The 27,920-nt window shown below is 46.9% G+C and overlaps 1 protein-coding gene across 1 annotated transcript; it reads right to left on the bottom strand.

Moving 5' to 3' along the window:
• Positions 1-18,017: 18,017 nt before the first annotated feature.
• On the bottom strand, positions 18,018-27,161 carry LOC146052144 (prefoldin subunit 4-like). The gene is made up of 2 exons (XM_083167917.1): positions 26,997-27,161; positions 18,018-18,172 (listed from the first exon to the last, which is right to left on the bottom strand). Exons 1-2 carry the CDS (start codon positions 27,144-27,146, stop codon positions 18,041-18,043), a joined length of 282 nt encoding a protein of 93 aa, XP_083024043.1. The 5' UTR covers positions 27,147-27,161; the 3' UTR covers positions 18,018-18,040.
• Between the last annotated feature and the right edge of the window lie 759 nt (positions 27,162-27,920).

Raw genomic sequence — 27,920 nt, forward strand, 5'->3', positions numbered from 1 at the left:
TAGTCGGGCCGCTTGCCATGTTAACGGCGGTGGCAGCAGTAATAGTGTCACCGTGTCCGCTCCCAGGCTCTCTGAAATTCTGTGCAGGGCGGGCGCAGTAGGGTTTTGGCCGGCAAATCTTTGAGGCAGCAAAACGGCTGCTACGCAGAAACGCAGCTCTCTCCTGGCTTCCCCCTCTCAAGGAACACCGCACCGCACAGAGAATTATTAATAAATAAAATCAAAGTAAGGAACAGGCAATTATTTTATGTGCATCAGCCTGATGACAATGTTTGATGAGCATTGAAACGTTGCTGACAAGCCTCAGTGTCTGAGTATTTAATTTCTTTGAGTGTCCGTATGAAGCATGTCCGAGTGCTGGGATATATTACCGCTGTAATGTGGATGACATGCTCCAGACCAAGTTGTGTTTATTGAGCAGAGTGCCGGCTGGATATATACACACATACACACACACACACACGTGTAACACTGTGTGTGTGTGTGTGTGTGTGTGTGTGTGTGTCTATATATAGACACACACAACAAAAACAAATACAAACATTTACAAAAGTTTTAAAATACGTAGAGAATTACAACATCAGTACCTGTGACCAGCCTGTGGCAAGGCATTTTGCCAAGGCTGGACACAGCATGGCAGTACTACGATACATTAGTGGCCTTTTTTAGTGGCTACTTTTCCAAGGCCTTTTTTATCGCGGAGCGGTGGCCCGCCATCCGCTCTCGCAGGGTACATTCAGTTTTGCCCACATGGCTACATGGGCAAATTATCATATATATAATGAATTTGGTTTGGCATGATACCCTATACCTGATGTTAATAGGCTTACCACTGCGGGGGTGATTGAAGCTGGAGGCGGCAATGAGCAGTGGCGTAGCTACAGGGGTCGCAGCGGTCGCACCTGTGACCGGGCCCCTGAGCCAGGGGGCCCAGCCCCCGCCACTGCCCGGCCTGGTTACTCAGAGGTCATACCTCCGCTCCGAGTCCTCATCTCAGCTCTCACTAGGCTGCCGGCAGCACTGCAATAGCTGCCGGTGCGCCTATGTTTCCGGCCACCAGCCCGTCAGCTACGACTGCCCCTGCCTTCCCCTGCAAACAGAGACAGACGCTAGAAGTCATAATTCCCCTCTAGCGTCTGACAGGAAGCGCAGCTCTGCACTTCCTGGTAACGCGGCTGCAGAGCTGTGCTCCCTGTCAGAGACGCTGGAAGTGAAAAATGACTCTAGCGTCTGTCTCTCTCTGCGCAGGGTAAGGCAGGGGTAGCAACAGCAGCGTACGGGCGGGTGGCTGGGGTGGGCACATACGTATTAACCCCTTGGCAACGAGCTAGAACCCCTGGCAATGGGAATAAACCCCCCTTGGCAACGAGCATTAACCCCTGATAAAAAAAAATTTAACCACTTGGCAACATCCAATAACCCCTGGCAACACATATTAACCCCTTGGCAACGAGCAAGAACCCATGGCAACGGACATTAACCCCCCTTGGCAATGATGTATTAAAATATAAACAGACCGAGATTTTAATTTTGTTGTATGTAGGGGGGCCCCAATGTGACCTTTCGCACCAGGGCCCATGAACCCTTAGCTACGCCCCTGGCAATGAGTGATCTACATGTAGTGCAATTTAAGCATTTAAAGCAGCAATATGGGTGCAATATGGGTGTAATAATCTGAGCCGGATTGAGTTCAAAGCACTAAAAAGATTTATCCTCCTACAATGACATTATTATTCGCCCCGTGGATAAAGGCGGGGCGATTGTTATTCAAGATCTTTCTGCCTATAAATGTGAAATTGAGAGACAATTATCTGATCATTTGGTTTACAGATTGCTTGATGAGGATCCCACCCCGATCCCGGTTGTCCCCGGGCGGTCTTAACCCCTTCCCGACATTTGACGTACATTTACGTCATGGTCGGGAAGTACTTCCCGACACATGGCGTAAATGTACGTCATGGCTTTAAACTGTCACCGCGTCTATAGACGCGGTGACAGTTTGGAAATGTCTGCTGTCCCTGACAGCAGACATCCCCCCTCGCTGCCCAGGGGGGGCAGGGATGCCCCCCCCCCCCGGTCGGCGATCGCTGTGATTGGCTGTTCAAATGTGAACAGTCAATCACAGCGTTTCCTGTGTTACCGGCGGCTAAGCCGCTCGGTAACACAGTGATCGGTGGTGATCGGTGCTGTTAAGTACAGCACCGATCGCCAGCCCCCCCTCCCACCCACCCGGCAGCTCACCCGGCAGCTCACCCGGCAGCTCACCCGGCAGTCCCTGCAGTCCCTCCTTCCGGCAGCCGCAGCGCACGCAGCGCACCCCCCCTCCCACCCCCCCGCCAGCCGCAGCACAAATAAAATAAATAAATTAACATGTAATGTACTGAATTATATATATATATATGTGTGTGTATATATATATATATACACATATATATATATGTGTGTATATATATATATACACATATATATATATACATATATACAAATATATATGTGTATATATATATATATATATATATACACATATATATATATATATATACACATATATATATATATATATATACAGATAGATAGAAAGATATTCCCGACATATGACGTATATATACGTCATGGTCGGGAGGTACTTCCCGACCGAAGACGTATATATACGTCATGGTTTTAAACTGTCACCGCGTCTATAGACGCGGTGACAGTTTGGAGATGTCTGCTGTCCCTGACAGCAGACATCCCCCCTCGCGGCGATCGCTGCGATTGGCTGTTCAAATGTGAACAGCCAATTGCAGCGTTTTCTGTGTTACCGACGGCTAAGCCGCTCGGTAACACAGTGATCGGTGGTGATCGGTGCTGTTAAGTACAGCACCGATCACCACCGATCGCCAGCCCCCCCCCCTCCGACCCGGCAGCCCCCCCCTCCCTCCCACCCACCCGGCTGCCGCAGCGTCAGCACCCCTCCCACCCCCCCACCAGCCGCAGCGCCAGCCCCCCTCCCAAAGCTGGTGAGCAAAATGGGGTCACATGTGGGGGGTTCCACTGTATTGGTGCTTCGGGGGTCTTGCTAATGTGACATAGCACCCACCATTCATTCCACCACCAAATATCACTCCTTCCCTTCTGAGTCCTGCCATGCACCCAAATGGTATTTTCTGGTCACATATGAGGCATTGCCGTACTCGGGAGAAATTGGGGCACAGATTTTGGGGTGCTTTGTCTCCTTCATTCCTTGTGAAAATGAAAAATTTTGAGCCAGAACTGCATTTTTGTGTAAAAAATTAAATTTTTTTACACAAAAATGCAGATCTGGCTCAAAATTTTTCATTTTCACAAGGAATGAAGGAGACAAAGCACCCCAAAATCTGTGCCCCAATTTCTCCCGAGTATGGCAATGCCTCACATGTGACCAAAAAATACCAGTTGGGTGCATGGCAGGACTCAGAAGGGAAGGAGTGATATTTGGATTTTGCAGCACAGATTCTGGTTGAATGACCCCTGAAGCACCCATACAGTGGAACCCCCCCACAAGTGACCCCATTTTGCAAACTACACCCTTTAGGGAATTCATCTAGGGGTATAGTGTACATTTCAAACCCCCAGGGGTTTCACCAATTTTGATACAACTGAGCTGTGAAAATGAAAAATTAAATTTTTTCATTTTCACAGCCCAGTTGTATCAAAATTGGTGAAACCCCTGGGGGTTTGAAATGTACACTATACCCCTAGATGAATTCCCTGAAGGGTGTAGTTTGCAAAATGGGGTCACTTGTGGGGGAGGTTCCTAACTTTTAGCATCTTATGGTGCCTAGAAACCTACATGGTGCCTAAAAAATAATCTCATAAAAAGGAGGCTCCAAAATCAAGTAGGTGCTCCTTCTATTATGAAGCCTGTGGTTTGGTCAACGTGCACACTAGGGCCACATACAGATGGGTCTGTTCCCATCCTTGCAGGGGATGGCGCTGGCGTCGCCAGCCGCCATCCCCCGCCAGCGCCATGGCGATCGTGAGAAGGGGACGCGCGCGCAAGAGAGGCGCGCGCGCCCCCTTCCGACGGCGCTTCCAAACGTTTCCCCGGGTCCCCGCCGGCTTGCCGGCGGTAACCCGGGGTCCCCCCTGCCTGCCCGCATCCCCCCTAACCCCCCCCTAACCCCGTCCGTCTCCCTGAGGCGGAGACGGACAGGGTTTCCGCCACGCTAGCGACGGAGACTGAGACGCGCGTGCGCGTGAGACGCACGCGCGTCTCAGTCTCCTCGCTGGCGAGGCTGCTGGCGGGTCGCCAGCGCATACGTTCTGGCGACCCGCCAGCAAGGATGGGACCTGCCCCATCTGTATAGGATATTTATGAAAACAAAAGAATTGGGGGAATCAATTTTTAGTCACATTTCTCTAGTAAAATCTACTGTGTTCCTTAGAAAAATGTATTAAAATTGCAAATCTGCAAAAAAAATGAAGTTTTGAAATTTCACCTACACTTTGTTTTAATTCCTGTGAAACACCTAAAGGGTTCACAAACTTCCAAAATGCTGTTTTGAATACTGTGAGGGGTGCAGTTTTTGAAATGGCATCATTTATGGGGGTGTCTCACATACAAGTCCCTCAAAGTCACATCAGAACTGAACTGGTCCCTAAAAAAATCAGTGTTTGAAATTTTCTTGAAAATTTGAGAATTTGCTATTCATATTGTAAGCCTCCTAGTGTCCAAAAAAATTAAAAGGAAGTTGAAATAATGATGGAAACATAAAGTAGACATATGGTCTATGTTAGTTATTAACTATTTTGAGTGGTATGATTATTTGTCTCACAAGCAGAAAATTTAACATTTTGCAAATTGCTAAATTTTCCATTTTTTTACGACATTTTGGTATTTTTCACAAAAAAACACAGACTGTATCGACCCAAATTTACCACTAACTTGAAGTACAATGTGTCACGAGAAAACAATCTCAAAATCACTGGGATAAGTAAAAGCAAAAAAAAGTTATCCACACTTAAGTGATACATGTCCGATTTGAAAAAAAGGGCTCTGTCAGGAAGGCAAAAACATGCTGTGTCAGGAAGGGGTTAATGAGTATGCTGGACTCCACTGTTTTATATGAAGTATCTAACAGTACAGCCAGGATGTACCTTGTCAGTTTGCGCAATGTTTGTATTGCGTATAGTAAATCGAGCACATTATAATATATACCCTATAATAGCTGTCTGGATTATCTATCTTAAATGGGCGTATTTAATGATTAAATGTATAATTGTTGCATTATGGATTAGCATATGCCCGGTACTGATGTTGTAATTCTCTACGTATTTTAAAACTTTTGTAAATGTTTGTATTTGTTTTTGTTGTATCTAGTTGTAATTAGATGCAGCCGTGCTGGCGTAGCGCTCAGAAGTGACGTCATTGTGGTCGTCCCCTGACGTGCTCCAACGGCAGTGGCTGTTTGCACATGGTGTGGGGTGTTTAAGATGCTTATATTCACTTTGTAATTTGTATCCTGAAGAAGAGATAAGTAATAAAATCTTGAAACCTTGATGACGACATAAAGGCTGTCGACTACTTTCTTGCTGTTGTGAGTGCCGCCTCATCTGCAAAATTGTATGTGGGTCCCTTAACTGGAATACCTGGAAGGCACCCGGCTTCCATGTATGCGGCCCTCGAATATTTACTGGTTTTATTAAGCGCCCCCCCAGCCAAAATCATTGCCCACCCCTGTTCTAGAACATCCCATGTGGAATCGAACTCCCATCTTAGTAACTGTTTCCCTATGTGCTTTATAATGGTGCAGTGGATTCAGGTAATAAATCAGGGACAAAATAAAGATTGTTATACAGTATAGAAATGGGTGAATGACAGAAGTGAGGAAATGACACACACACGCGTGTTCACATCCCTGTATATCTCACATAACAGGGCCCTAAATACACGGCATTGCGCTTAAAGTTTGGGTACAGCTGCATCATCGCCAAGGGCATAACTAACATAGGTGCAAGGGGTGCAGCTGCTATGGGGCCCAGAGCTAAAGGGGGCCCATCTTTAATATGCATTACCAGGCTCGCCCACAACAGTAATATGTTTTACATACATTTATTACCATCAGTTACTAAATAGGGGGCCCTTACAAACGTTTGCTATGGGGCCTACGAATATCTAGTTACGCCCCTGACCATTGCCAAGGGCAACAGAACTATTCTTAGGCAGCAATAAGGCCAATGTTACTTTCCCTTCAATGTGACCAACATAGATAGAAGCGCACAGATCCCTCCACCGGTAACTTTTCCCTCCTCTGCCATGGGCCTGATTCAGATCTGCTCACATGACAGTGAATTAGTAGCACGGTGCTAATAGTTAGCCGCCGCCGAGTACAATCCCTACCTTCCCAAACCTGCTAATGGGCAGCTCACTCACCATCAAATGATTTCATCACTATGGGCAGCCTGTGCGTAGCCCTGGACTCAGCGGCAGCAAGGAAATCAGCCTGATCAAAACCAGAGCTAACGTCACACACCCTCCATTCAAACGCCTCGAAACACCTGCTTTTTCTGGCACGCCCAATAAACTTCTGTGGCTGAGTGGGCCCGATGGACAGCAAGCACTCCCCTGCACCATGCTTAAGTTTTTTTTTTTTAAGAGAGCCGCGGCCGCCTGTATGGGGCAGCTCGCCGGAGGGGAGAGTAAGGACTGGGAGGAGCCGGGCGGGGGGATGGGAGGGGGATGCGAGTCCGGAAGAGAGACTGTCTGCGAGGGATTGTCTTGTCTCCGAGTCTGCCTAGCTGCCTCTGGCACGGCAGTGGGGGACTGACAGTGAGGGGCAGCCAAGGTAGGAATCCTGACAGTGAATTGTGATGGCAGTGTCCGACACAGCCACTCACCACGGCCGCCACCTCCCCCAGCCTCCTGCCGGCTGACGGGGAAACCGAATGCCACAGCGCTGTCTCAATAATACCCCTTTCACACTGACTGTCTGACCCATGTAATTGCTAGGACAAGCTGGTGCATCCCTGGTCCTGGCTCAGCATGAAAGAGTTTACCCAGTCGTACAAGGAATGGGATCATTCGTCAGACTGCATTTAGGTCTACAAGCATTAGGTCCACACCATTAGGTCGACTTGCATTTAGGTCGACAGGGTCATTAGGTCGACAGGATCATTTGGTCGACATGTGTTAGGTCGACAGGGTCATTAGGTCGACAGGTATAAGGTCGACAGGGTCATTAGGTCGACAGTGGAAAAGTCGAAATTTGTTATTTTTCCGGCACACTATTTTATTCTCCCACCACGCCCTAGTGGATGGTAGGGCATGAAATACCGCCTGACGGCACATGTCGTCTCAAAAAAAAGTCAAATGATCCCATGTCAACCTTTTCCTTGTCGACCTTCCCCATGGCGACCTAATGACCTTATAAAAGTTGACCTAATGACCCTGGCGACCTAATGACCCTGGCGACCTAAGTCATGCCGACCTTCAGTCATGTCGACCTAAATGCATGTCGACCTAAATGCATGTCTACCTAAATGCAGGTCGACCTTAATGCAGGTCGACCTAGTGGTGTAGACCTAAATGCTGTAGACAATATGACCGTATCACGTCGTACAATCAGATTAGCTGTTGTGTGAAAGGTGGACCTGGGTCATACCTAAAAGGCTCCTTATTGGCAGACTAAGGATTCTTGTAGATAATGTAATCTCCAAGCATACATACCTCCCAACAGTCCCGATTTTATCGGGACAGTCCCGATTATCAGGGCCTGTCCCGCTGTCCCACCCGCGGGCGGCAGTGTCCCGCAGTGTGGGGGGGCTGTTGGGAGTCCCCCCCTGTCAGCTGCTAAGCAGCGGGGAATAAACGCTGTGCGCATGCGCACAGCGTCTATTCCCGCAGCCAGGGGGCTGGGGGCATGGCTAGAGGCTCACAGAGCCTCTGGGTCATGCCCCCATAGCGGCAAAATGGGGGCGTGGCCTCGCGGGAGAGCTGCGAGTATAGGCCACGCCCCCGAAAATTTCACCGCGCCTACGGTGCGCAGCAGCAGCGTCCCGCCTGCTGAGCTCTCAAAGTTGGGAGGTATGAGCATACTGTATTGATGGTGACAATGTGGGAACAAACCAGGTTCACCAACGTGGTGTGAAAGGGATAAGTGTTTGGCTGCCAGTCCCCGATCTGCTTGACTCAGAGCAGAGACAGTCAGAGCAGTCTCCAGTCTCCTGCAGTTCAGGAGCTTTGTATCTGGGTCCACAATCTCCTGCCATGCCCCTTGTCTTTGGGTCTGATGCACCAGTCCCATTTATCCACCTGATGGTGGTCCTGCAGCAGCACGTACACCTGCTCCCCCACTCCAGCTATTGCAGGGCTGGGCAACATCGGCCCTCCAGATGTTAATGAACTACACATCCCAGGATGCTTTGCATTAGTTTTGGTATGTGGCCATACTGAAACTGATGCAAGGCATGCTGGGATGCATAGTTCATCAACATCTGGAGGGCCGGTGTTGCCCAGCCCTGAGCTATTGTCACATTATTAAATGGACCCCCATGCTGCCACATGTACTGCCCAGCAGTAATATGATGGTACAAAGGCCTCTCGTACTCCCACACCTGTGATGCAGACGAGCCGCGGTGCCTGAGGAACAGCGTGGGACAGAAGAAGAAAGAACATTGGTAAGTTTGTAACTGTTGCATAATGTGTAATGGGCTTTGCGGTGTGTCGCATAATGTGTAATGGAATTTGCGGTGTGTCGCTTAATGTGTGATGGGCTTTGCGGTGTGTCGCATAATGTGTAATGGAATTTGCGGTGTGTCCCATAATGTGTAACGGGCTTTGCGGTGTGTCATATAATGTGTAACGGGCTTTGCGGTGTGTCGCATAATGTGTAATGGGCTTTGTGGTGTGTCGCATAATGTGTAATGAGCTTTGCGGTGTGTCTCATAATGCGGTGTGTCTCACTCACGGTGCGACGCGCAATGGTAGAGACCTGAGTTAGGGGGGCCCCATTATAAATTTTGCTATGGGGCCCACAAAGTTCTAGTTACACCTCTGCATGTAATGTATTTCCATACTAGATTTAGCCTGACAGTCTAAGCGTAATTACTTGTTTTTAGAATTCTCTAATATTTTTACTATTACTTTTTTATACTAATACTTCAGTCAAATATTGATTATGGCTTTAAAATATATATTTAGTTTAAATATATATATATATATATATATATATCCACTACCCACAATAGTGTCTCTAGCGTTCTATGTACAATATGTAATGTCCATTCTAATATATAATAAAACAGAATAAAAGAAAGAAATGCTTGTAGCTTCTGATTTTCTGGAATGATTCTCCGTTTATTTTGATCAGCACCCAATGTGTTTCGTTCCGGTTAGGAACTTTATCAGAGTTTTTTTTATTATCTTAAATGTATTTGTGCCTCTTTTAGGCTGGGAATTTTCATATGTTCTTTAATTATCCAATGGTGTGGGATGAATTCCTCTAACGGTAGATTTATATTTGGTTTTGACCTTGTATTTGGTCAAAAGGAGAAAAATTCTCTATTATAGAGCCTTTATCATAAGAGTGGCCTTGAATAGGTCCCCTATGTTCTGAGTTCGAACTGTCACTCTTAAGGTGCGTACACACGGGGGCGATTTTGTCCAAAATTGCTGGAAATATGGTCGCTGAGCGACCATATTGCCTGCAATGGGAGTGTGCACCGGCGATATATCGCCGGGTGCGCGCTCCCGTTTTTGCCCCTGTGGTGATCGCTGGTCGCAGGAACATGCACCTGCGACCAGCTGATTACCACTGCCGGGCTTACCCGGCAGTTTCTTTTTCATCAGCGACCATCTCTGGTCGCTGATAAACAGGAGAAACTGAGCAATATATCTCCCCCGTGTGTACACAGCATTACATCAGATGGTATTTCAGAACCAATTTTCCAATTTAAACAGGTACATAATCAGGAAATAATTCCACTGCTGTGTGTGTCTGTGTTTAGTCCTTGGAGTCCAGACTTGCAGAGGTGGAGAGTGGTAGGCCCTTGTGTAGAACAGGGCCCCACTCAGGGGCGGATCCAGGATAAAATGACAGGGGGGGCACCATGATAAAAGAGGGTTTAGGTGGGGGAGGGGCGGTGTTAGTGGCGCCAGTGTACATGCTAAGAGAGCGGGTGAGAATAGGATTAAAAATAGGCCCTGGCATTTAAAGTATGCAGGCCCACCATGGCGACAAAAGTGAAGGATGTAGTTGTGCGCGCACCGAAGGCGCGCTCCAGAAAAGGGGGTGTGGCCACCCAACAGGGGGCTTGTCCTTGAGTGTAGTGTACCACACCATATACAACTTCTACACATTATGCAACAGAATACGAGACCCCATTATACTTGCCCCTTACACATGATGCCAAATGGAATGAGCCAAAATTCACATAATAACACATGAATTGAGCCAAAATTCACATAATGCCAAATGGATTGAGCCAAAATTGACATAACGCCACATGGTTTGTGTCAAAATTCACATAATGACTCATGGATGGAACCAAAATTCACGTAATGCCACACAGATTGTGCCAAAATTCACGTAATGCCACACGGATTGAGCCAGAATTCACATAATGCCACACGGATTGAGCCAGAATTCACATAATGGCACACAGATTAAGCCTAAATTTACAATACGCTTCATAAAAAGGGACATTGTGCCCCAAAGGTGCGCATTAAACAGTTACACCATAATGTCCATTACACGCTAAGATACACGCATTATGTCCATTACGTATTATGCCAAACACCATAAGGCCTATTAAAAATTATGCATACAGCAAGTGCTGCTTATATACATGCTCATTGCCAAGGGTTCCATGCTCATTGCCAGAGGTTCCATGCTCATTGCCAAGGGGGAATACATGCTCTGGGTAAATGGGGGACAGCCACCGCCAGGCAGAAGTGACAGCCACTGACAGTGGCCGAGCCTGGCTGTATTCAGAGCACTGGATAATTTGGAAGAAGAAGGTTTGTCTGTGGTAGCACACCCCTAATACTTATAAATGAATTAATATATCTAATAATCAATATAACAGGGGGCCAATTTATCCTACAACCAACTCAAACCTCCCAGTCTTGTGCAACAGATCCCCCATCCCGAGTCTACCTGTATTCAGAGCACTGCAGGTCCCGGCTATATGAAATAATACTACTTTCACACCAGAAAATGCATTCCCGGGTTGGCCCCTTTTACACCAGCCTAGTCCCTGCATTTTCTGGTGTGGGGGTCCCATATTATCCTATGGGAAAAATGTTACAGCTTTGCCAGGCAATATCTCCGGATCCTGGGGGGCTAGAGATACGGGTCCTCAGCTACAAAAGGAAATGTGCCATGGTGCCCCCCTGAATTCACCAATGGCCCCACTTCCAAGTCCGCTTGCTTCTTCAGTAGAGTGAACTATTTGCTACACAATCTCGACAGCGCTTAGTATGTACTGCCGCGCCGATTTTCTTTGCCTGATTATAGGCTCCTGTCAAGGTATATCCATCTCTAGTCGAGAACATTTGAACAGACCGTCACTACAGTATATCATCTTGTAATACTGACACTAATAGTTGCCTGGAGGTCATATTATCAATGGCTATACCACACACAGCCTGGCAGCCATTGATGATGATGGTGATTATCATGTACCACAAACAGCCATACATGGTAATCATCATCATCATCATGGTCATCAATGGCTGCCAGGCTCTGTACTGTACTAGCAGGATATATCATCAATTTCTGGGGGTACAGTGTGTATTACAATTATATGATTTCCTTCCTTTTAAATTAAGGGGTAAAATCCGGGTATCTAAATATATTTTGGGGTAAAAGGTAAAAAAGTCCCCTGATTCCCTGTTCTAGAAGAGAACAGTATGTGATTCGTTGTCCATAGCAACATACCATCTTAGTAAATGAACCTGTGTTTGTCCCAGTCATGTGGATGGTAAAATATGAAAAAGTAAAAAAAAAGGGTACTTGTGTATTATCACGGCGCCCACGATTTCCATCGTAGGGCATTGTACAAACAAAAATCGCGTTGCATCGTATGCGATGCGATTGGACCCGATCTTTAATTGTACAGGCACCCAGATGCATGATTCCTATTTTAAATGCCTCACCAGACCCGATTTTTGATTGTACAACCACCCTGATGGGTAATGACTATGTTAAATGCCCCCCCATTGTTAACGCCACCTAACTATCAACGCGAACCCGAAGCGTGGCGAGTGCAGCGAGCCCGCGAGGGTCGGCGGTACGCGTCCTTCCGACCTTTTCATACCCCCACTATTCACGTCGGTGTGGAGTCGAGGGGCCGCGGATGACTTCACATATATTGCGCATCCCCTCGCTGCACTCGCCACACTATATAAAATCAACTCCACGCCGACGTGGATAGTGGGGGTATGAAAAGGTCGGAGGACGCGCACCGCTGCCCCATGCGGGCTCGCTGCGCTCACCACGCTTCGGGTTGGCGTTGATAGTGGGGTGGCGTTAACAATGGGGAACATTTAAAATACTCATTACCCATCAGGGTGGGGATACAATTCGAAATCGGGTCTGGGGGGGGCATTTAACATGGGAATAAGCCCAAATCTGGCATGATCGCGTTGCGTCGCATCACATGCCATTATAATGGCATGCGATGCGACGCGATATTAAAATTGTATACTCAGCCCGGGGAAAGTCTGAAATCGGGTCCCATCGCATGCCATCGCATACCTTAATTAGTGTTATGCGATGTGATGGGCGCCGTGATAATACACATGTGTCAACCATAGCCATGTCAGCATTTTGTGTGCACCAAAGTTGTCACCATATGTATGGCAACCTATTGACTGTTAACCTAGATTAACAGTCAATAGGTTGCCATACATATGGTGACAACTTTGGTGCACACAAAATGCTGACATGGCTATGGTCAGCAGTTTGAAGACCCATGTTATAAAACCTGCTGCATTCATTCGTACTATAGATCCACAGGTTGCCTGGAAAACATGCACCGTTGGTAGATCTCGAGGACAGGTTTGGCCACCCCTGATCTAGACCATAGGTTCTTAAAGTCGGTCCTTAGGACCCCACACAGTGCACGTTTTCCAGGTCTCTCGGAAGGCGCACTCATTAATCAGACATATTTTAGATGATCCACAGGTGGAGCTAATGATTTCACTTGTGATTCTGTGTGGAGACCTGGAAAACGTGCACTGTTGGGGGTACTTGAGGTCAGAGGTTGGGAACAACTGCCCTAGATGGTTTATAATTCCATAAGGTGTAATATTAATAGGGGTGAGGAATTCCCTTTAAACTGTATACCTGAATGCAGTCCCTATGTTAGAAGGGAAAGGGAGGGCTAGTTGCCTGCACCACACTTATTTTGCACTAGATAAAAGCCCATCACAGTGACAGCTTCTGCAATGTACTTTCACTTTGAGCTGTGACAGTTTTTAGCCCACAAACGCTCCACCCCTAGTCCCTATCTGCTCCTACCTCCAATCTGTCCTCACAGCTCCCTCTCTCCATATCCAGTTTGAAACAGATCAGCGTCCCTGCAGAAATTGCTTTCAGTTTCTGTTTACCTATTTTAGCACACAAAGGAGTAATTTGGTCCATCTAGCTGCCTCTAATGGTCATTGACAATACTTATCCTCATAGAGGTGAGGCATAGTTAGCCTTTATTATAGATCTTAAAATAATATACCACACTTGTTGCAATGATAAAAGCATTATCTTTATTAATTATAATAAATCCTTATTAAAGCAGTAGCACTGTATTTATCTCATGATGTAAGGGTTCATTAAAGATAAGTAAAACAAGACATTTTTTCCTCAGCACACTGAGCTATGCTAGTAACCAATCTAGAACACTACATGATAATAGAATTCAGAGATATTGGTTACATATACCTGCGCAGGTGTATGCTATGCCCCCAAGCCGCGTCAAGGCTTCTCTGTATATTGGGGGTCCCTAGCACTATATCTAGGTGCAGGGTGCGGCACCCCAGAAAACCATCATAAGCTGGGAAGCCCAGTGCGGCATGCTAGTGATATACTAAGAGTATATATATGTATGTATGTATGATACTGTATGTCACATTTAACAATGTATATATTTTTTGTATTGCTGCTAGTTTTTTGAATATAACCTCATTATGGTGTGACAATGTCATCTCTGGGTCCCTCACCCATGTGTGTGGGAATTTGTGAGGGATTACATTTATATAGCTAAACCAATTGCCTGGTACAATGGCTGATTTTTCATTTCAATGGAGACGTGATTAGAGTTTATATTTACAGATCTCAATTAGCGAAGTGCCTCAAGTAAAACACCCATATATCCATTTAACAATTGATGTTTCTATACCAGGCATGTCCAAACTGTGGCCCTTTCAGCTGTTGTGAAACTACAAGTCCCAGCATTCCTTGCCACAGTTTTGCTATTAGAGATTGCTAAAACTATTGCAAAGCATGCTGGGATGTGTAGTTTCACAACAGCTGGATGGCCGTAGTTTGGATATGCCAATTCTATACTATTCACATGTGCCATTAGCACTAGACGTAATCAACCACCTATTTTAGGACAGTCTTTAATTGTCAGACTACTTCCATTACTTGTGTATTATCTGGGCGCACGATTTTTGAATCGCATGCCACTAACTAAGGCATGCGATGGGACCCGATTTCAGGGGTTTTAAAACCCGACTGTACAATTTTTATATTGCGTCGCGTGCGACGTGATCATACCCGATTCGGGCTTATTCCCATGTTAAATGCCCTCCCCAGACCCGATTTTTGATTGTACACCCACCCTGATGGGTAATTACTATGTTAAATGCCCCCCCCCCCCATTGTTAACGCCAACCCTAAGCGTGGCAAGTGCAGTGATCCCGCGAGGGGCGGCGTTATGCGTCCTCCGACCTTTTCATACCCCCACTATCCACGTCAGCGTGGAGTTGATTTTATATAGTGTGGCAAGCGCAGCGAGCCACCGAGCCCGAAGCGTGGCGAGCCCCGCAAATATATGTGAAGTAATCCACGTGCGCTCGCCACGCTTCGGGATCGCCACACTATATAAAATCAACTCCACGCCGACGTGGATAGTGGGGGTATGAAAAGGTCGGAGGACGCGTACCGCTTCGCTCGCCACGCTTCAGGGTCTGGGTGGGCATTTGCCATAGGAATCAGGCATCTGGGTGCCTGTACAATGAAAAATCGGGTCCAATCGCGTTGCATCGCATGCGATGTGATGCGACCGATTTTTAGGTGTGCAATGACAAAATTGGGCGCCCAGATAATACACAAGTACCCTACTTCCTGATCACATCATATGAACTACTGATACAGACTATATAGTCCATATCGCACTGTGTGTATACAGTGCGGTCGGTATCTCAAGAAAAAAAAAAAACAGACAATTTTGACTAGAAAGTGTACAATCTATAGTACAATCTAGTCAAAATTGTACATAAACAAATTCGTACCTAGTCAAAATTGCAGAGCGTGTAATGTCATTATCAGTGGTGTAGTCCGTATCAGTGGTTATGGCCTCTGGGGAGTTCCATGGAAATTGTACACAGTCAAATTGTTCATAGCCAAAGTCGCACTGTGTGGTACGTACGGACCTCAAGACCCTGTTGTTCATTAAGATGATATGTCAACCATTCATACTTGGGTTAGTAAATACCGAGTGCACTGGTAATAGCTTACAATGAATAACCCTAGATGTCACTAAACAATAAAAATAAAAATGGGTAAACTATTCCTAATGCTTCTCATATACTGTATACGCTACAGGACAGAATATGGAGTCCTCGGATCATCATGTATGAACAATCTAATGCAAGGGCTCCCAGTACGGTCATACAGTTAATAGACATTATAAAATAACGGGCATATCAACAAGGTCATTTATTTTGCTCTAGATGGCACTCATGCAAGGGGAACGATGTTCCATTCATTCTCCAATAGCTAAATAATCAAAAACAGTGAGATGGACACAATGTACATGACCTTTTTTGCAAATGTTGTGAGGGTTACAGTAAAAATAGACCTCAATGAAAACTTTAGTTCTGCCTACAATAGGTAGCTGTAGAGCTACATCCAGCCTGGGGGTACACATTGCCAATGGGCTTGCAATATACAGTATAACAGACGTGCACTTGAATGGGCGAGGTGTCTGTCATTGTGTACCCAGGTTAAAGGTCATTGTAGTACCAGAGGAATGAGGAAGAAGACACAGGAGAATGGCACCTCTATACAGAACTTTTCCAGCTGCAGGTTCTTAATTAAGGCGTTGCAGTGAAGGCAAATTTCTTCGAAAATGGACAAAACTGTGTGCCCTGCAGAGGGGGGGGGGGGGGGGGGGGGGCAGATGTCACTTGTGCAGAGTGAATTAGATTTGGGTGGGGTTTTATTTCAAAGTGAGATCTATATTGCAGTGTAAAAATAAAGCAGTCAGTATTTTCCCTGCACAGAAACAAAATAACTCACCCAAATGTAACTCTCTCTGCACATGTTACATCTGCCCCACCTGCAGTGCACATGGTTTTGTCCATTTGAGAAGGAATTTGCCTTTGCAGAATAAGGGCCGATCACTCTTTGAAGCGCCTGTCACCAATATAGAAAGACTAGGCTAATTACTGTTCCATAATTGTTGTACATCGATGTGATACATTGCAGTAGCGTATGGGCACCTTAAGGTTCTACTGTAATGAAGAACCATATTGTATGGTACTGGTGCAAAGCAATGATGGGAAAGTCAAACATATAAAAGGATGTATTGTAAAAAAAAAAAAAAAAAAAAAGCTACACAGTATGCAACAGCCAAGTAGTCGCTAACAATATACATGGTTGGTAAATAAGTACATATGGCAGATATAGGGGTAACTTGTCCATTATATTAGGGAATTAGGAGTGCTGGTAATCGAAGGCACCATTTGGGTACCTTAGATCAAAGGATAACAGGATATTATAAAAACATTCCTAACCATCAAAAAAAAAAAAAACACTGTCCAAAGCAAAGCTCCTAATTCCCATAACCCCCACCCTGTGTAACCTATCCCCAACTCAGACATACCTGGATCCCATCTTACCCCTACCCCACTATCTATACTAGCTAATTAACCCCTCCCACCCACAGACCCCCCCCCCCCCATAAGAAATGGGGCAAAAGCTGGGTGTACCTAATGACCTGTAAGGTTTACCTTATACAGGAAATATAATCTATGTTTGCACTCAAAGGGTTAATAGTATCCCAGCAGGGTGTAGTGAGGGTTTTTAAATGAAATTTAAAATAAGATTTTATACGGCTATTTGTCAGGGCTTTCATCTAAAACAATAAAAAACACACAAAAGAGGATAGAAGGATCTGTAGGTTTCTTCCTGCCGATACATTCTTTGTTATCATTGCTATGACAGGTGTTTCAAGGATTGATTGGCCAGATCCTCAGAATGATTGTCTCTGAGAACTAACTCATCTTTTGATGTCAGCACATTGGAGATACAGGTTGAGTAACCCTTATCCAAAATTCTCGGGACCAGAAGAATTTTGGATAAAGGATTATTTCTATATTTCAGAATATTTTTATATTTCAATGATCTTGCATTATGTTGTAAAACATATCAAACACATGAAATGCACAAATAAAATATATTTGTGTGTATAAAACAAGGTTTCAAATCATGAAACAAAGTTTGTGTACAATCTCAGACACTGAATACCAACCAGTCATTTCCTTGCAGATATTTAGTGCCAGTTTCATATCATGTCCCCAGTAGTGCTGTTACACATGTCCCCAGTAGTGCTGTTACACATGTCCCCAGTAGTGCTGTTACACATATCCCCAGTAAGTTTTCAGCAAAAAAAAAAAATTCTGGAATGCATAGTTTTCGGAATAAATTGGATAAGGGATTCTCAACCTGTAACAAGCTTTTAGGCAGAAGCACTAATCATACAATCCCACAGACACAAGAAGATAAGCTATTCTTTTTTTTTTTGTGTATGATCAATAAAAGAGGAATAAATAAAAGAAAAAAAAAAACTTTATTTAGCTCTCATCTGCCTCCAGGTTGATATTGTTTCCAAACTTGGCGTAAAGATGCACTTTGAGATCTGCAAGAACCCGAAGTATAGATTCTACTTTCGACTGCAAAGATTTTATTTCTTCCTCCAATTCTTTCTGGTATAGAAAGAAAGAACAATATGTTAACACACACCGCTTAATTTACTAAGATGGGATGTTGCTATGGACAGCCAATCAGATACCATAATCTTCCAGATCTAAAAGGTGCTAAATAAATAAATTCTGATTGGCTGCCCATAGCAACAATCCATCTTCGATAGAAATCCATCTTACTAGATAAACCCCACAGAGTGATATAAAAACTGTAAGAAAACACATTTACTCATTCCAGGTGTATAACAGTGCCCAGCTCCCATGCCATGAATCACAGAAGACATCCGACCAACTGAACTTACACTTTATTATTGGTGTCACAGGACAGCACAAGACTTTGCAATGGTTACATGAAAATTAATTTGAAATTGAAGCAATCAACTTTGTAGATTGGACATTAGTCAGCACAATTAGGGGTTAACATCCAAAAAGCAAGATAGTCACATAAACCATTCAGTAGTGTAGAGCTGGGTAACCACTGGTAGATAAATCTGCAGAACAATTGGGCAGTGTGTTCTCCATACATTTGCATGCGCTTGCCCACTGAGCTGACAATCACCAGCAGCTCCCGGGCAGCTGTAAGGGCAGTCGGTGGATCGCCCATAAAAACAGCAGGATGCCCCTAGATCTTCAGATATAATCGGGCATCGGCTGTGTTGCACATCTGACACGATATATCTGTGGACGCCACCGTTCACAGATATATCGCTTGTACAGTGTGTACACAACTATGAGTTAATAAAATTGAGAAATCAACAGAATTGTGCTTATTTATGCTCCAAACTATGCGAAGCATACATAGGAAACAATGGTCCAAATGTAATAGGGTGTGAGAATCAGAAAGGGAGAGTTTGAGAGAGGTTTTCCCATTTCTTTTAAAGCAGCAATCATTTACACTGATAAACCACATGGATTTTGCCATGTAATTGATTGCCGCTTTAAAAACAAGAGGGAAAGCGCTCCCAAAATCTCTCACTTTTCTGATTCTCCCACCCTATTACATTTGGTGCAATGTTTTTCTACCCTGCATCATGTAAGGTTCTGGCAGTACATCATGGTGAAGTGTCCATAAAAGTGTATATGGAGCCTTCCCCTTCATAGTAATATATTGTTCAGCTTATTTGCAGTTTAACACTGTCCTTAGATGCAACAGATCTGCAGTGTAGGTACAGTTATCTAATGTATGGAAAGTATCTTATCTGCTGAGCAACAAAAGAAAACACATCTGACATAAAAGCATTCTGCAAAGGAGGAGTTCAGCTTTTAGTAGAATGTAGGAGCCGGACTGGAGGCAAAAGCCTGGGGGTAGGCTCCCCTGACAGGGTTTGGAGGGAGCTACTAGCTAGACAGTCATAGAAGGGGTGTCTAAGGAGAGGGTCATAGGGGGAGGGGCTTAACGGGGTGTAGTAAGGGTATATAAGCTGAGTGCAGGCAGGAAATAGGGGTCACTGGGAGATTTTTCTGAACGGCTAAGCAGCACTGCATCTCCCATGGCTTCCCCAAACGCTGATGCTGAGGTATCTGCAGCGCTGGCTGCCCTCAGGGAGGCAGCAGGTACCAGAGGGACAGAGTGGCTGCAGCAGCAGATGTCAGGTCTGCTGGGGGGACTGGGAGCAGCAACGCAGGAGGCTGCTCCAGCGGGCGCACGGCCTCGGAGGTCCAGGCCTCCGGAGCGCTTCAGCCCATCTGTGTCCCCCAGGGTTCAGCGCCGTTCAAGGAGCCCCGTCAGGGACCCTCCAGGCCAGGCTGCGGGCCGGGCACCTTCCGCCCGCAGGACCAGGTCTGGGAGGAATCCTACATGCAGGCGGAACCCTCCGCGTGGGGGGGATCCCCCCCACGTGCGCGAAGATCCGGCGGTGCGTGGTTCTGGACCGGGAGCGGCGGGGCATGCGGGGCATGCTGCTGCCCAGCGCGGGGTGAGTCGTGCCAGGGGGGCAGAAGTACAGGCTGCGGACCGCAGGCCTGGTACACGGAGCGAGAGACGCACAGCTGGCTCCGCCCCCAACGCGGTCGCGCCGGCTGGTGCTGTACCTGAGGGTCGAGATGACAGGAGAAGAGAGATGGCAGCGTCTGCAGATGATGGAGAGATACCTGGTCCTTCCCCATTGGCTGGGAATCGTCAGGACACTGGACCTGCGGCTGCTGGGTTCACAGCCCCCAGGCAGCCTGGTGAGTCTGTCTCTATGTCTATTAATGCTTTAGCACAAAGTCAGGGGGGGGGAGGGTTAGCCCTCCAAGGGGAGATGAATAGGGGCTTTACTGAGCTATTGAGTGGTTTTGCAGATTGGTTGGTGGGTTTGCGGCAGGGGGCGGGGCCGTCGCCGGCGGCGGCATGGGCGCCACAGAATTCGGGCACACCAGCTAACATTAGTGTGCCAGTCAGTAGTAGTGTGCCGGTTAGCAGTGGGGCGCCGGTTAGCAGCGGGGTGCCGGTTAGCAGTGTGGTGACGGTTAGCAGTGTGGTGCCAGTTAGCAGCGGGATGCCGGTTAGCAGTGTGGTGCTTGGGAGCAGTGGGCCTGGGGCTGAAGGAGGTAGTGTGGTGACGCAGGAGGAGAGTGGAAGGCTTAGTGACACTGCAAAAGGGGAGGTGTATGTATGCTTTGAGGGGCCATTGGGGGCACACCTGAGGCAGGAGGTGAGGGAGAAGATTTGGAAAGGGGAATACGTGGATATATTTTCACTGCTCCCATTAGAGCGTTTTAATCTGGATAGGCCCCGCAAGGAGGAGAAAAAAGAGGAGGAGGAACGGCGGCGGTATCGGCTGATACCGCGGTCATTCGCGAATTGGTTACAAGCCTTTGCTATTTTAGCCAGCGTGATTGGGGAGAAGGCACCTGACAATTGTTCAGGCTTATTTTGTTACATGGATGCGATAGGGGAGGCATATAGGGTGTACGGGGGCTTGGCCTGGCTCAGGTATGATGAACAGTTCAGGCAGAGGAAGGCGGTTCGCCCCAACATTCGTTGGGATCATAAAGACATTGCTTTATGGTTGAAGGTAACGGCCCCCATAAAAAGTGGGCAGCCCTTTCGTGGGGATGGGGGGGGGCCGAGAGAGACCACAAGTGGGATGGCCGTGCAGAAGGGGCTCTGCTTTGCCTTTAATGATGGGGCATGCCGGTTTGGAGCAAAATGCAAATTTAAACATGAATGCTCCTCCTGTGGAGGGAACCATGGGGCAAATAAATGCTTTAGAGGGAAGTCACGAGACGGTAGTTCCAAAGGGGGCGACACCGGTTCGGCTGGAAAGGATGCTGGGTTATCTGCGTAGGTATCCTGACCAGCAGACAGCCTCCTTGTTGGAGGAGGGGTTTAGGGAAGGTTTTAAGATACCTTCTGATGTGCAGGTTTCAGGGAGTTTTAGGAGGAATTTGAAGTCTGCTAGGGAGCATCCTGAAGTGGTACAAGAAAAACTGCTTAAGGAAGTGCAGCTGGGTCGTATGGCGGGACCGTTTAAGGCGGCACCATGGCCAGATTTGATAGTCTCTCCGTTGGGGGTGGTGCCAAAGAAGGAGGCGAACAAATTTCGGCTTATTCACCATTTGTCCTTCCCAAAAGGGGCGTCGGTCAATGATGGCATTGACCCCGACATATGCTCGGTGGTTTATACATCGTTTGACGCGGCTGTTCAGTGGGTGAAGCGGTTTGGGAAAGGGGCCATGTTGGCAAAGACGGATATTGAATCGGCATTCCGTTTGCTGCCTGTTCATCCAACTAGTTTGCGTTTGTTGGGTTGTTGTTGGGATGGGGAGTTTTTTGTTGATCGATGTTTACCGATGGGGTGCTCCTTGTCGTGTGCTTATTTTGAGGCCTTTAGTTCCTTTTTGGAGTGGGTGGTTAAGGATGTCTCTGGGTGCAGTTCAGTTATTCATTACCTAGATGACTTCTTATGTATCGGTCCTGGGGGGACCGGGGTATGTGACTTATTGTTGAGGACTGTTGAAAGGGTGTCGGCAGACTTTGGGGTCCCGCTTGCTCCAGGCAAGACGGAGGGCCCTGCGACGGTGATCAGTTTTTTGGGTATAGTCATTGATACTGTGAATATGGAGTGCCGCTTGCCTGAGGAAAAATTGTTGGGTCTGAAGGCCGAAGTTAGGAGGGCGTTGCTGGTGAAGAAAATTAGATTGAGGGAATTACAGTCCTTGCTGGGTAAGTTGAATTTTGCGTGTCGCATTATGCCGATGGGCCGCATTTTCAGCAGGAGGCTGGCAGCAGCAACAGCAGGGGTGGTACTTCCTCATCATTTTGTCAGGTTAGGCAGTGAGTTGAAAGGGGACTTGCGGGTGTGGGCATCTTTTCTGGAAACCTTTAACGGCAGGGCCTTGTGGATGTCAGACACTTGCGTGGCCACAGAGTTGGACCTTTTCACAGACGCTGCTGGGAGTGGCGGTTTTGGGGCTTATTGCCAGGGACATTGGTGTGTGGGCCAGTGGCCGGAGTCTTGGGTGCAGAGAGGCTTGGTAAAAAACTTAGCATTGCTGGAATTGTTTCCTATTCTGGTTGCAGTTGTCGTTTGGGGTGAACTGTTCCGCGATAGGAAGATTTGTTTCTACTGCGATAATTTAGGGGTTGTCATGGCTATCAACCAATTGTCGGCATCTTCACCGCCAGTGGTTGCTATTTTGCAGCAGTTGGTATTGGAATGTCTGGCTTTGAATTTGTGGGTTGTGGCCAGGCACGTTCCCGGTGTCTCTAACGGCATTGCGGATTCTTTATCTCGTTCACAGTGGGATCGTTTCCGGGAGTTGGCGCCAGAGGCGGACAGGGAGGGGACCGGGTTCCCCAGTCGGCTCTGGGCTCTGCTGGACGGGTAGTCGATCAGCTCATCAGGGAATCCTTGGCCCCAAATACATGGTCGGCATACAACCAGGAATGGCGTAGCTGGATAGAATGGCGTGAGGTAGTAGGTCTTAGAGAGGAGGATGATGAATTGGCTGTCTTGTTATACATAGGCCATTGTAAGGAGATTGGTTGGTCAGTGGCAAAGATCACGCGCTGTATGGCAGGCTTAGCTTTTGGGTTTCGTGCAGGTGGGAGGCCTGATGTCACAAAGAATTTCCTGATTGCGCAGGCTTTAAAAGGCTGGAGGAAAGGGCATGTAGTGCAGGATCAGAGGAGGCCGGTGTCCTTCCAGTTGTTGCAGAATATGGGCAGTAAGCTAAGAGAGGTCTGTAGTTCCAACTTTGAGGAAAGGTTGTTTGGGGCAGCTTTTTCGCTTGCCTTCTTTGGGGCACTGCGGATTGGTGAGCTCGTGAGTCCAAGCGTCTCCAGGCCAGGAGGTTTGTTAGGAGAGGATGTGGATTTATACGTGGATAGGGTGGAGCTAGTGGTGAGGAGGTCTAAGACGGATCAATTAGGGAGGGGGAAGAAGTTAGTTCTTTTCTCTGTGCCGGGCTCGGAAATGTGCCCGGTGGCTCGGGTACGGGTATTTAAGGAAGTCAGAGTGGGCAGAGAGAGGGATCCTCTGCTGATGCGTGTGAATGGGTCCTTTTTATCTCGGTTCCAGTTCACTAGCGTGTTCAGAGCAGTCCTGCGGACGTTGGGCCTCAAGGGGGAGGACTACGCGGGTCACTCTTTTCGCATTGGGGCCGCAACTGAGGCTGCTAGGATGGGTTTGGGAGATGAGATAATCAAGCGTATTGGGCGGTGGGAATCATCTCGTTTTCGTTCCTATGTTCGGTTAGGTGATTGTTGAGGCTGACGGTGTTCTTTCTATTTCAGGGCATTCCCCGTGCCTGATTTGGATTCTAGGACATTCATATGTCTTTTGGGGAGCTTTGCGGGCTGATGTCAGACCGAACGGCCGCCAGCTAGGTTTGGATAGAGAGGAGGCAGTGGTTCGCTGGCTGGGGAAGCGCGGTATGGTATGGAGTGGAGGGTTGCAGGAATTTCATCGTTTTGTTCGGCTCGATAGGGCTCCCGACATACTAGTGTTGCATGTGGGAGGGAATGATCTTGGGGGCAGACCATTTAGGGAGTTGATACGGGATATCAAGTTTGATTTCTTACGTTTATGGGCAATGTTCCCGGAAGTGATCACGGTTTGGTCGGATATTGTGCCGCGCCGTTATTGGAGAGATGCAAGGTCGGCTGACAAGATCAATAAGGCACGGATAAAAGTCAACAGGGCAATTGGGCGTTTTATGGCTAGAAACGGCGCGGTGGTGGTGAGGCACAGGGAACTCGAGTCTGGTACCGGTGCCTTTTGGAGAGGGGACGGTGTGCATTTGAACGCTATAGGGATAGATGTGTGGTCCTTAGGACTACAGGAAGGAATAGAAACAGCGTTCCGGATGTGGGGGGGTCGCCCGGGGTCAAGGGTTTAACCCCGTGCTTGGTGGCGGAGGGGGGTCCTCGAGGTTGGTGGCATTGAGGCTTAATTATGCGGCGGGGAGGGCCCCATGAGGGGGCTGGACTCCCCTGGGTGAGATTAATTAATGAGCACTGGGTGTTGACAATTGGTGCCCTCGAGCCAATCGCTATCGGCTGGGGGTAACAACTCCTGGAAGTGCTCAGAGGTGTGGAGAGATTTATTGAGGGCCTCGGGGACCACCTTCCGTGGGAAATGTTTTGGTTTATTGTTAAATTTGTATGGTTTAAATAAAGATGGCTGCTGTGGCCAATTTTATCCAACAAGAGAGTTATGTCATTTGTGGGGGGATAATTGGGCACAGCGATTGGACAATACCCTGTCATGTAGGAGCCGGACTGGAGGCAAAAGCCTGGGGGTAGGCTCCCCTGACAGGGTTTGGAGGGAGCTACTAGCTAGACAGTCATAGAAGGGGTGTCTAAGGAGAGGGTCATAGGGGGAGGGGCTTAACGGGGTGTAGTAAGGGTATATAAGCTGAGTGCAGGCAGGAAATAGGGGTCACTGGGAGATTTTTCTGAACAGCTCCCACCCACCCTCCCTAATTTTATAGTTTTTTAGGAAGAATTATTGATAGGATGTCTTTTTGTCACAGTGGCCTGTGCGGAGGGGGGTCCTCGAGGTTGGTGGCATTGAGGCTTAATTATGCGGCGGGGAGGGCCCCATGAGGGGGCTGGACTCCCCTGGGTGAGATTAATTAATGAGCACTGGGTGTTGACAATTGGTGCCCTCGAGCCAATCGCTATCGGCTGGGGGTAACAACTCCTGGAAGTGCTCAGAGGTGTGGAGAGATTTATTGAGGGCCTCGGGGACCACCTTCCGTGGGAAATGTTTTGGTTTATTGTTAAATTTGTATGGTTTAAATAAAGATGGCTGCTGTGGCCAATTTTATCCAACAAGAGAGTTATGTCATTTGTGGGGGGATAATTGGGCACAGCGATTGGACAATACCCTGTCATGGTTATTAACTGGTAATTCCAGGTGAACAGAGTGTGAGTCTGTGTACAATGCAATAGAGAACAAGGCCGGCATGCAATGCTGTCACAAGCATAGAAAATAAAGCAGGGATGGCCATCGATGATTCAAAATCATCGATGGTTCATGGCCGATGTCGAATACTTTAGCCATCGGTGGGGGAGAAGCAGATGATTTCCATCCATCGATGGTACAGCAAAACGATGTTTTGCCGTTTTTTTTTTCAAAGTGCCGGGACACGGAGCATAGCTCCGCCCCTGACACCCACGAAGCCCAGCCCCCATGTTTTGATTGCCTCACAGACCAATCAATCGAACACAATGGATGACCATCGATATGTAAAAATATCGATGGTCATCCATAGCATAGATTAGCACTAATCGATGGTCAGTTGCAGAATTGCCATCGATGGCAATGGCAACGATGGCTATCCCTAAAATAAAGTACATTTCCAAATAGTATAAACATTTGTGTTGCTTCTACCGTATATTGATGCAACTTATAAGATGGTATAAGGAAAGTATGGGAATGGTTGGGAAGTTGAAAAAAAAAATTAGGAAGTGAGAAAAAAATAGTCAGGGTGCGAATAAGAACAGAAAGGAAGTGAGAGGAGGGGCATAGCCAATAGCCCCGATAATATTTCAAGAGAAATAAGAGATGCATGTGTTTTTTTTTTTTCCAGTAAGTATTTTCTATGACCATGGCTTTCTTAGAGACACCGGTTGATATTGTAAAAGTCTTTGGAAAATGAAGCCAATGGAATTTTGGCATTGACCATCATGTCAGAGCAGTTTTTATTTTCCTCTATCCTTGGTAACACCTTCCTCAGATAAGCCTTCATGTTAAATGTATCAGTCAGTGCTGGTATATGTAGGTCTATCACTAGAACTAAAACAGGTGTATTCAGATACGCATACTCTGAGAACGAGTCAGCAGTAAAGCACACTTCCAATACAAAGAATAATACCCTTTTTTTACTGACGACCTGGGAAAATGCCCGGTTTTATAAAGCTGGAAAAACTCCGGGTCTCGGTCTGACCCCAGTGAAGAGCAGGGTTGGGAACTTGAATAGTTTTCATATAGAGTGGGAATATAATAGTGTGCCTGAAGCATGAAAAGTGCAGAAGTCACACACTTATACGGTGTCCATGTCGACAGACACCAAAAATAGTGAAAAAATCATGTCGACCTTTTGTCAATGTGTCGACCTAGACATTGTCTACCATTTATAACATGACCCTTTAGTGTATATGTGACAGGCAGCAGGTAAGCAGGACAATGCAGTATTCTTTGAAGACAAATGAACCAGGAAAGATAAACTCCATAATGCCTGGGCGATATCATACAACACAAGGAAATGCATACACACAGGAACTGCATAAAGCTTAAGGACCTCTAGATGTGTTTTGATGATTAATAATGACACTGAATAAATGCTTCTGCATACTATGAACAGTTCACTTCTTCCTCCACAAGATACCAACCTTTGCAGCTTCCAGCATCTCCTGAGTTTCCTCCTGGGAATGACTTATAAAGACGTCGCCAATTTGATAAGGAATAAGCTGGGCATCTTCTAACATCATGATGTCATCACAGGCATCTTCCGGATTCTGAAGCTCTTTCTGTGGGGACATTTCACAAGGAAGTCAATGTTATTTTACTACATTTGTCAATGATGAATACAGCTGCCAGTTGTATTACTTCTAGGGGCCCATTTATCAAAAAATATTTTGGTACTGCTTTCCTAGCACGGCGCCCACGATCTAGATTGTATGTGTGGGGCTGATATCTCAAGCATCTCATGCATCTTATGTGTTTGTGCGGCATAAGATACATGAGATGATGCAACCGACGCGATCAACAAGATTTTTACATTGGAATCAATGTAAAAAGCCCCCAAAACCCCAATTTTAATTGCTAACCCCCCCTCATGGGTGAAATGGTCTCCCCATTGTTAACGCCACCCCACTTTTGACGCCAACCCGAAGCGTGGCAAGCGCAGCGAGCCCGAGAGGGGCGGCGGTACGCGTCCTCCGACCTTTTCATACCCCCACTATCCACATCAGCGTGGAGTTGATTTTATATAGTGTGGCGAGCGCAGCGAGCCCTGCGAGGGGACGCGGAATACATGTAAAGTAGTCCGCATCCGTACGCCACGCTTCGGGCTCGGTGGCTCGCCACACTATATAAAATCAACTCCACGCCGACGTGGATAGTGGGGGTATGAAAGGGTCGGAGGACGCGTACCGCTGTGCTCGCCACGCTTCGGGTTGGCGTTGATAGTGCTGGTGGCGTTAACAATGGTTATTGGGGGCTCACGATTTTTTATCTCATGGATGCATAAGATCCATGAGATAAAAAAAAAAAAATCGGGTCGATCGCGTTGATTGTATGCCTTAAGTACCTTA

The sequence above is a fragment of the Crinia signifera genome, unplaced genomic scaffold (assembly GCF_055691185.1).
Source record: "Crinia signifera unplaced genomic scaffold, ASM5569118v1 HAP2_SCAFFOLD_106, whole genome shotgun sequence".
NCBI lineage: Eukaryota > Metazoa > Chordata > Amphibia > Anura > Myobatrachidae > Crinia > Crinia signifera.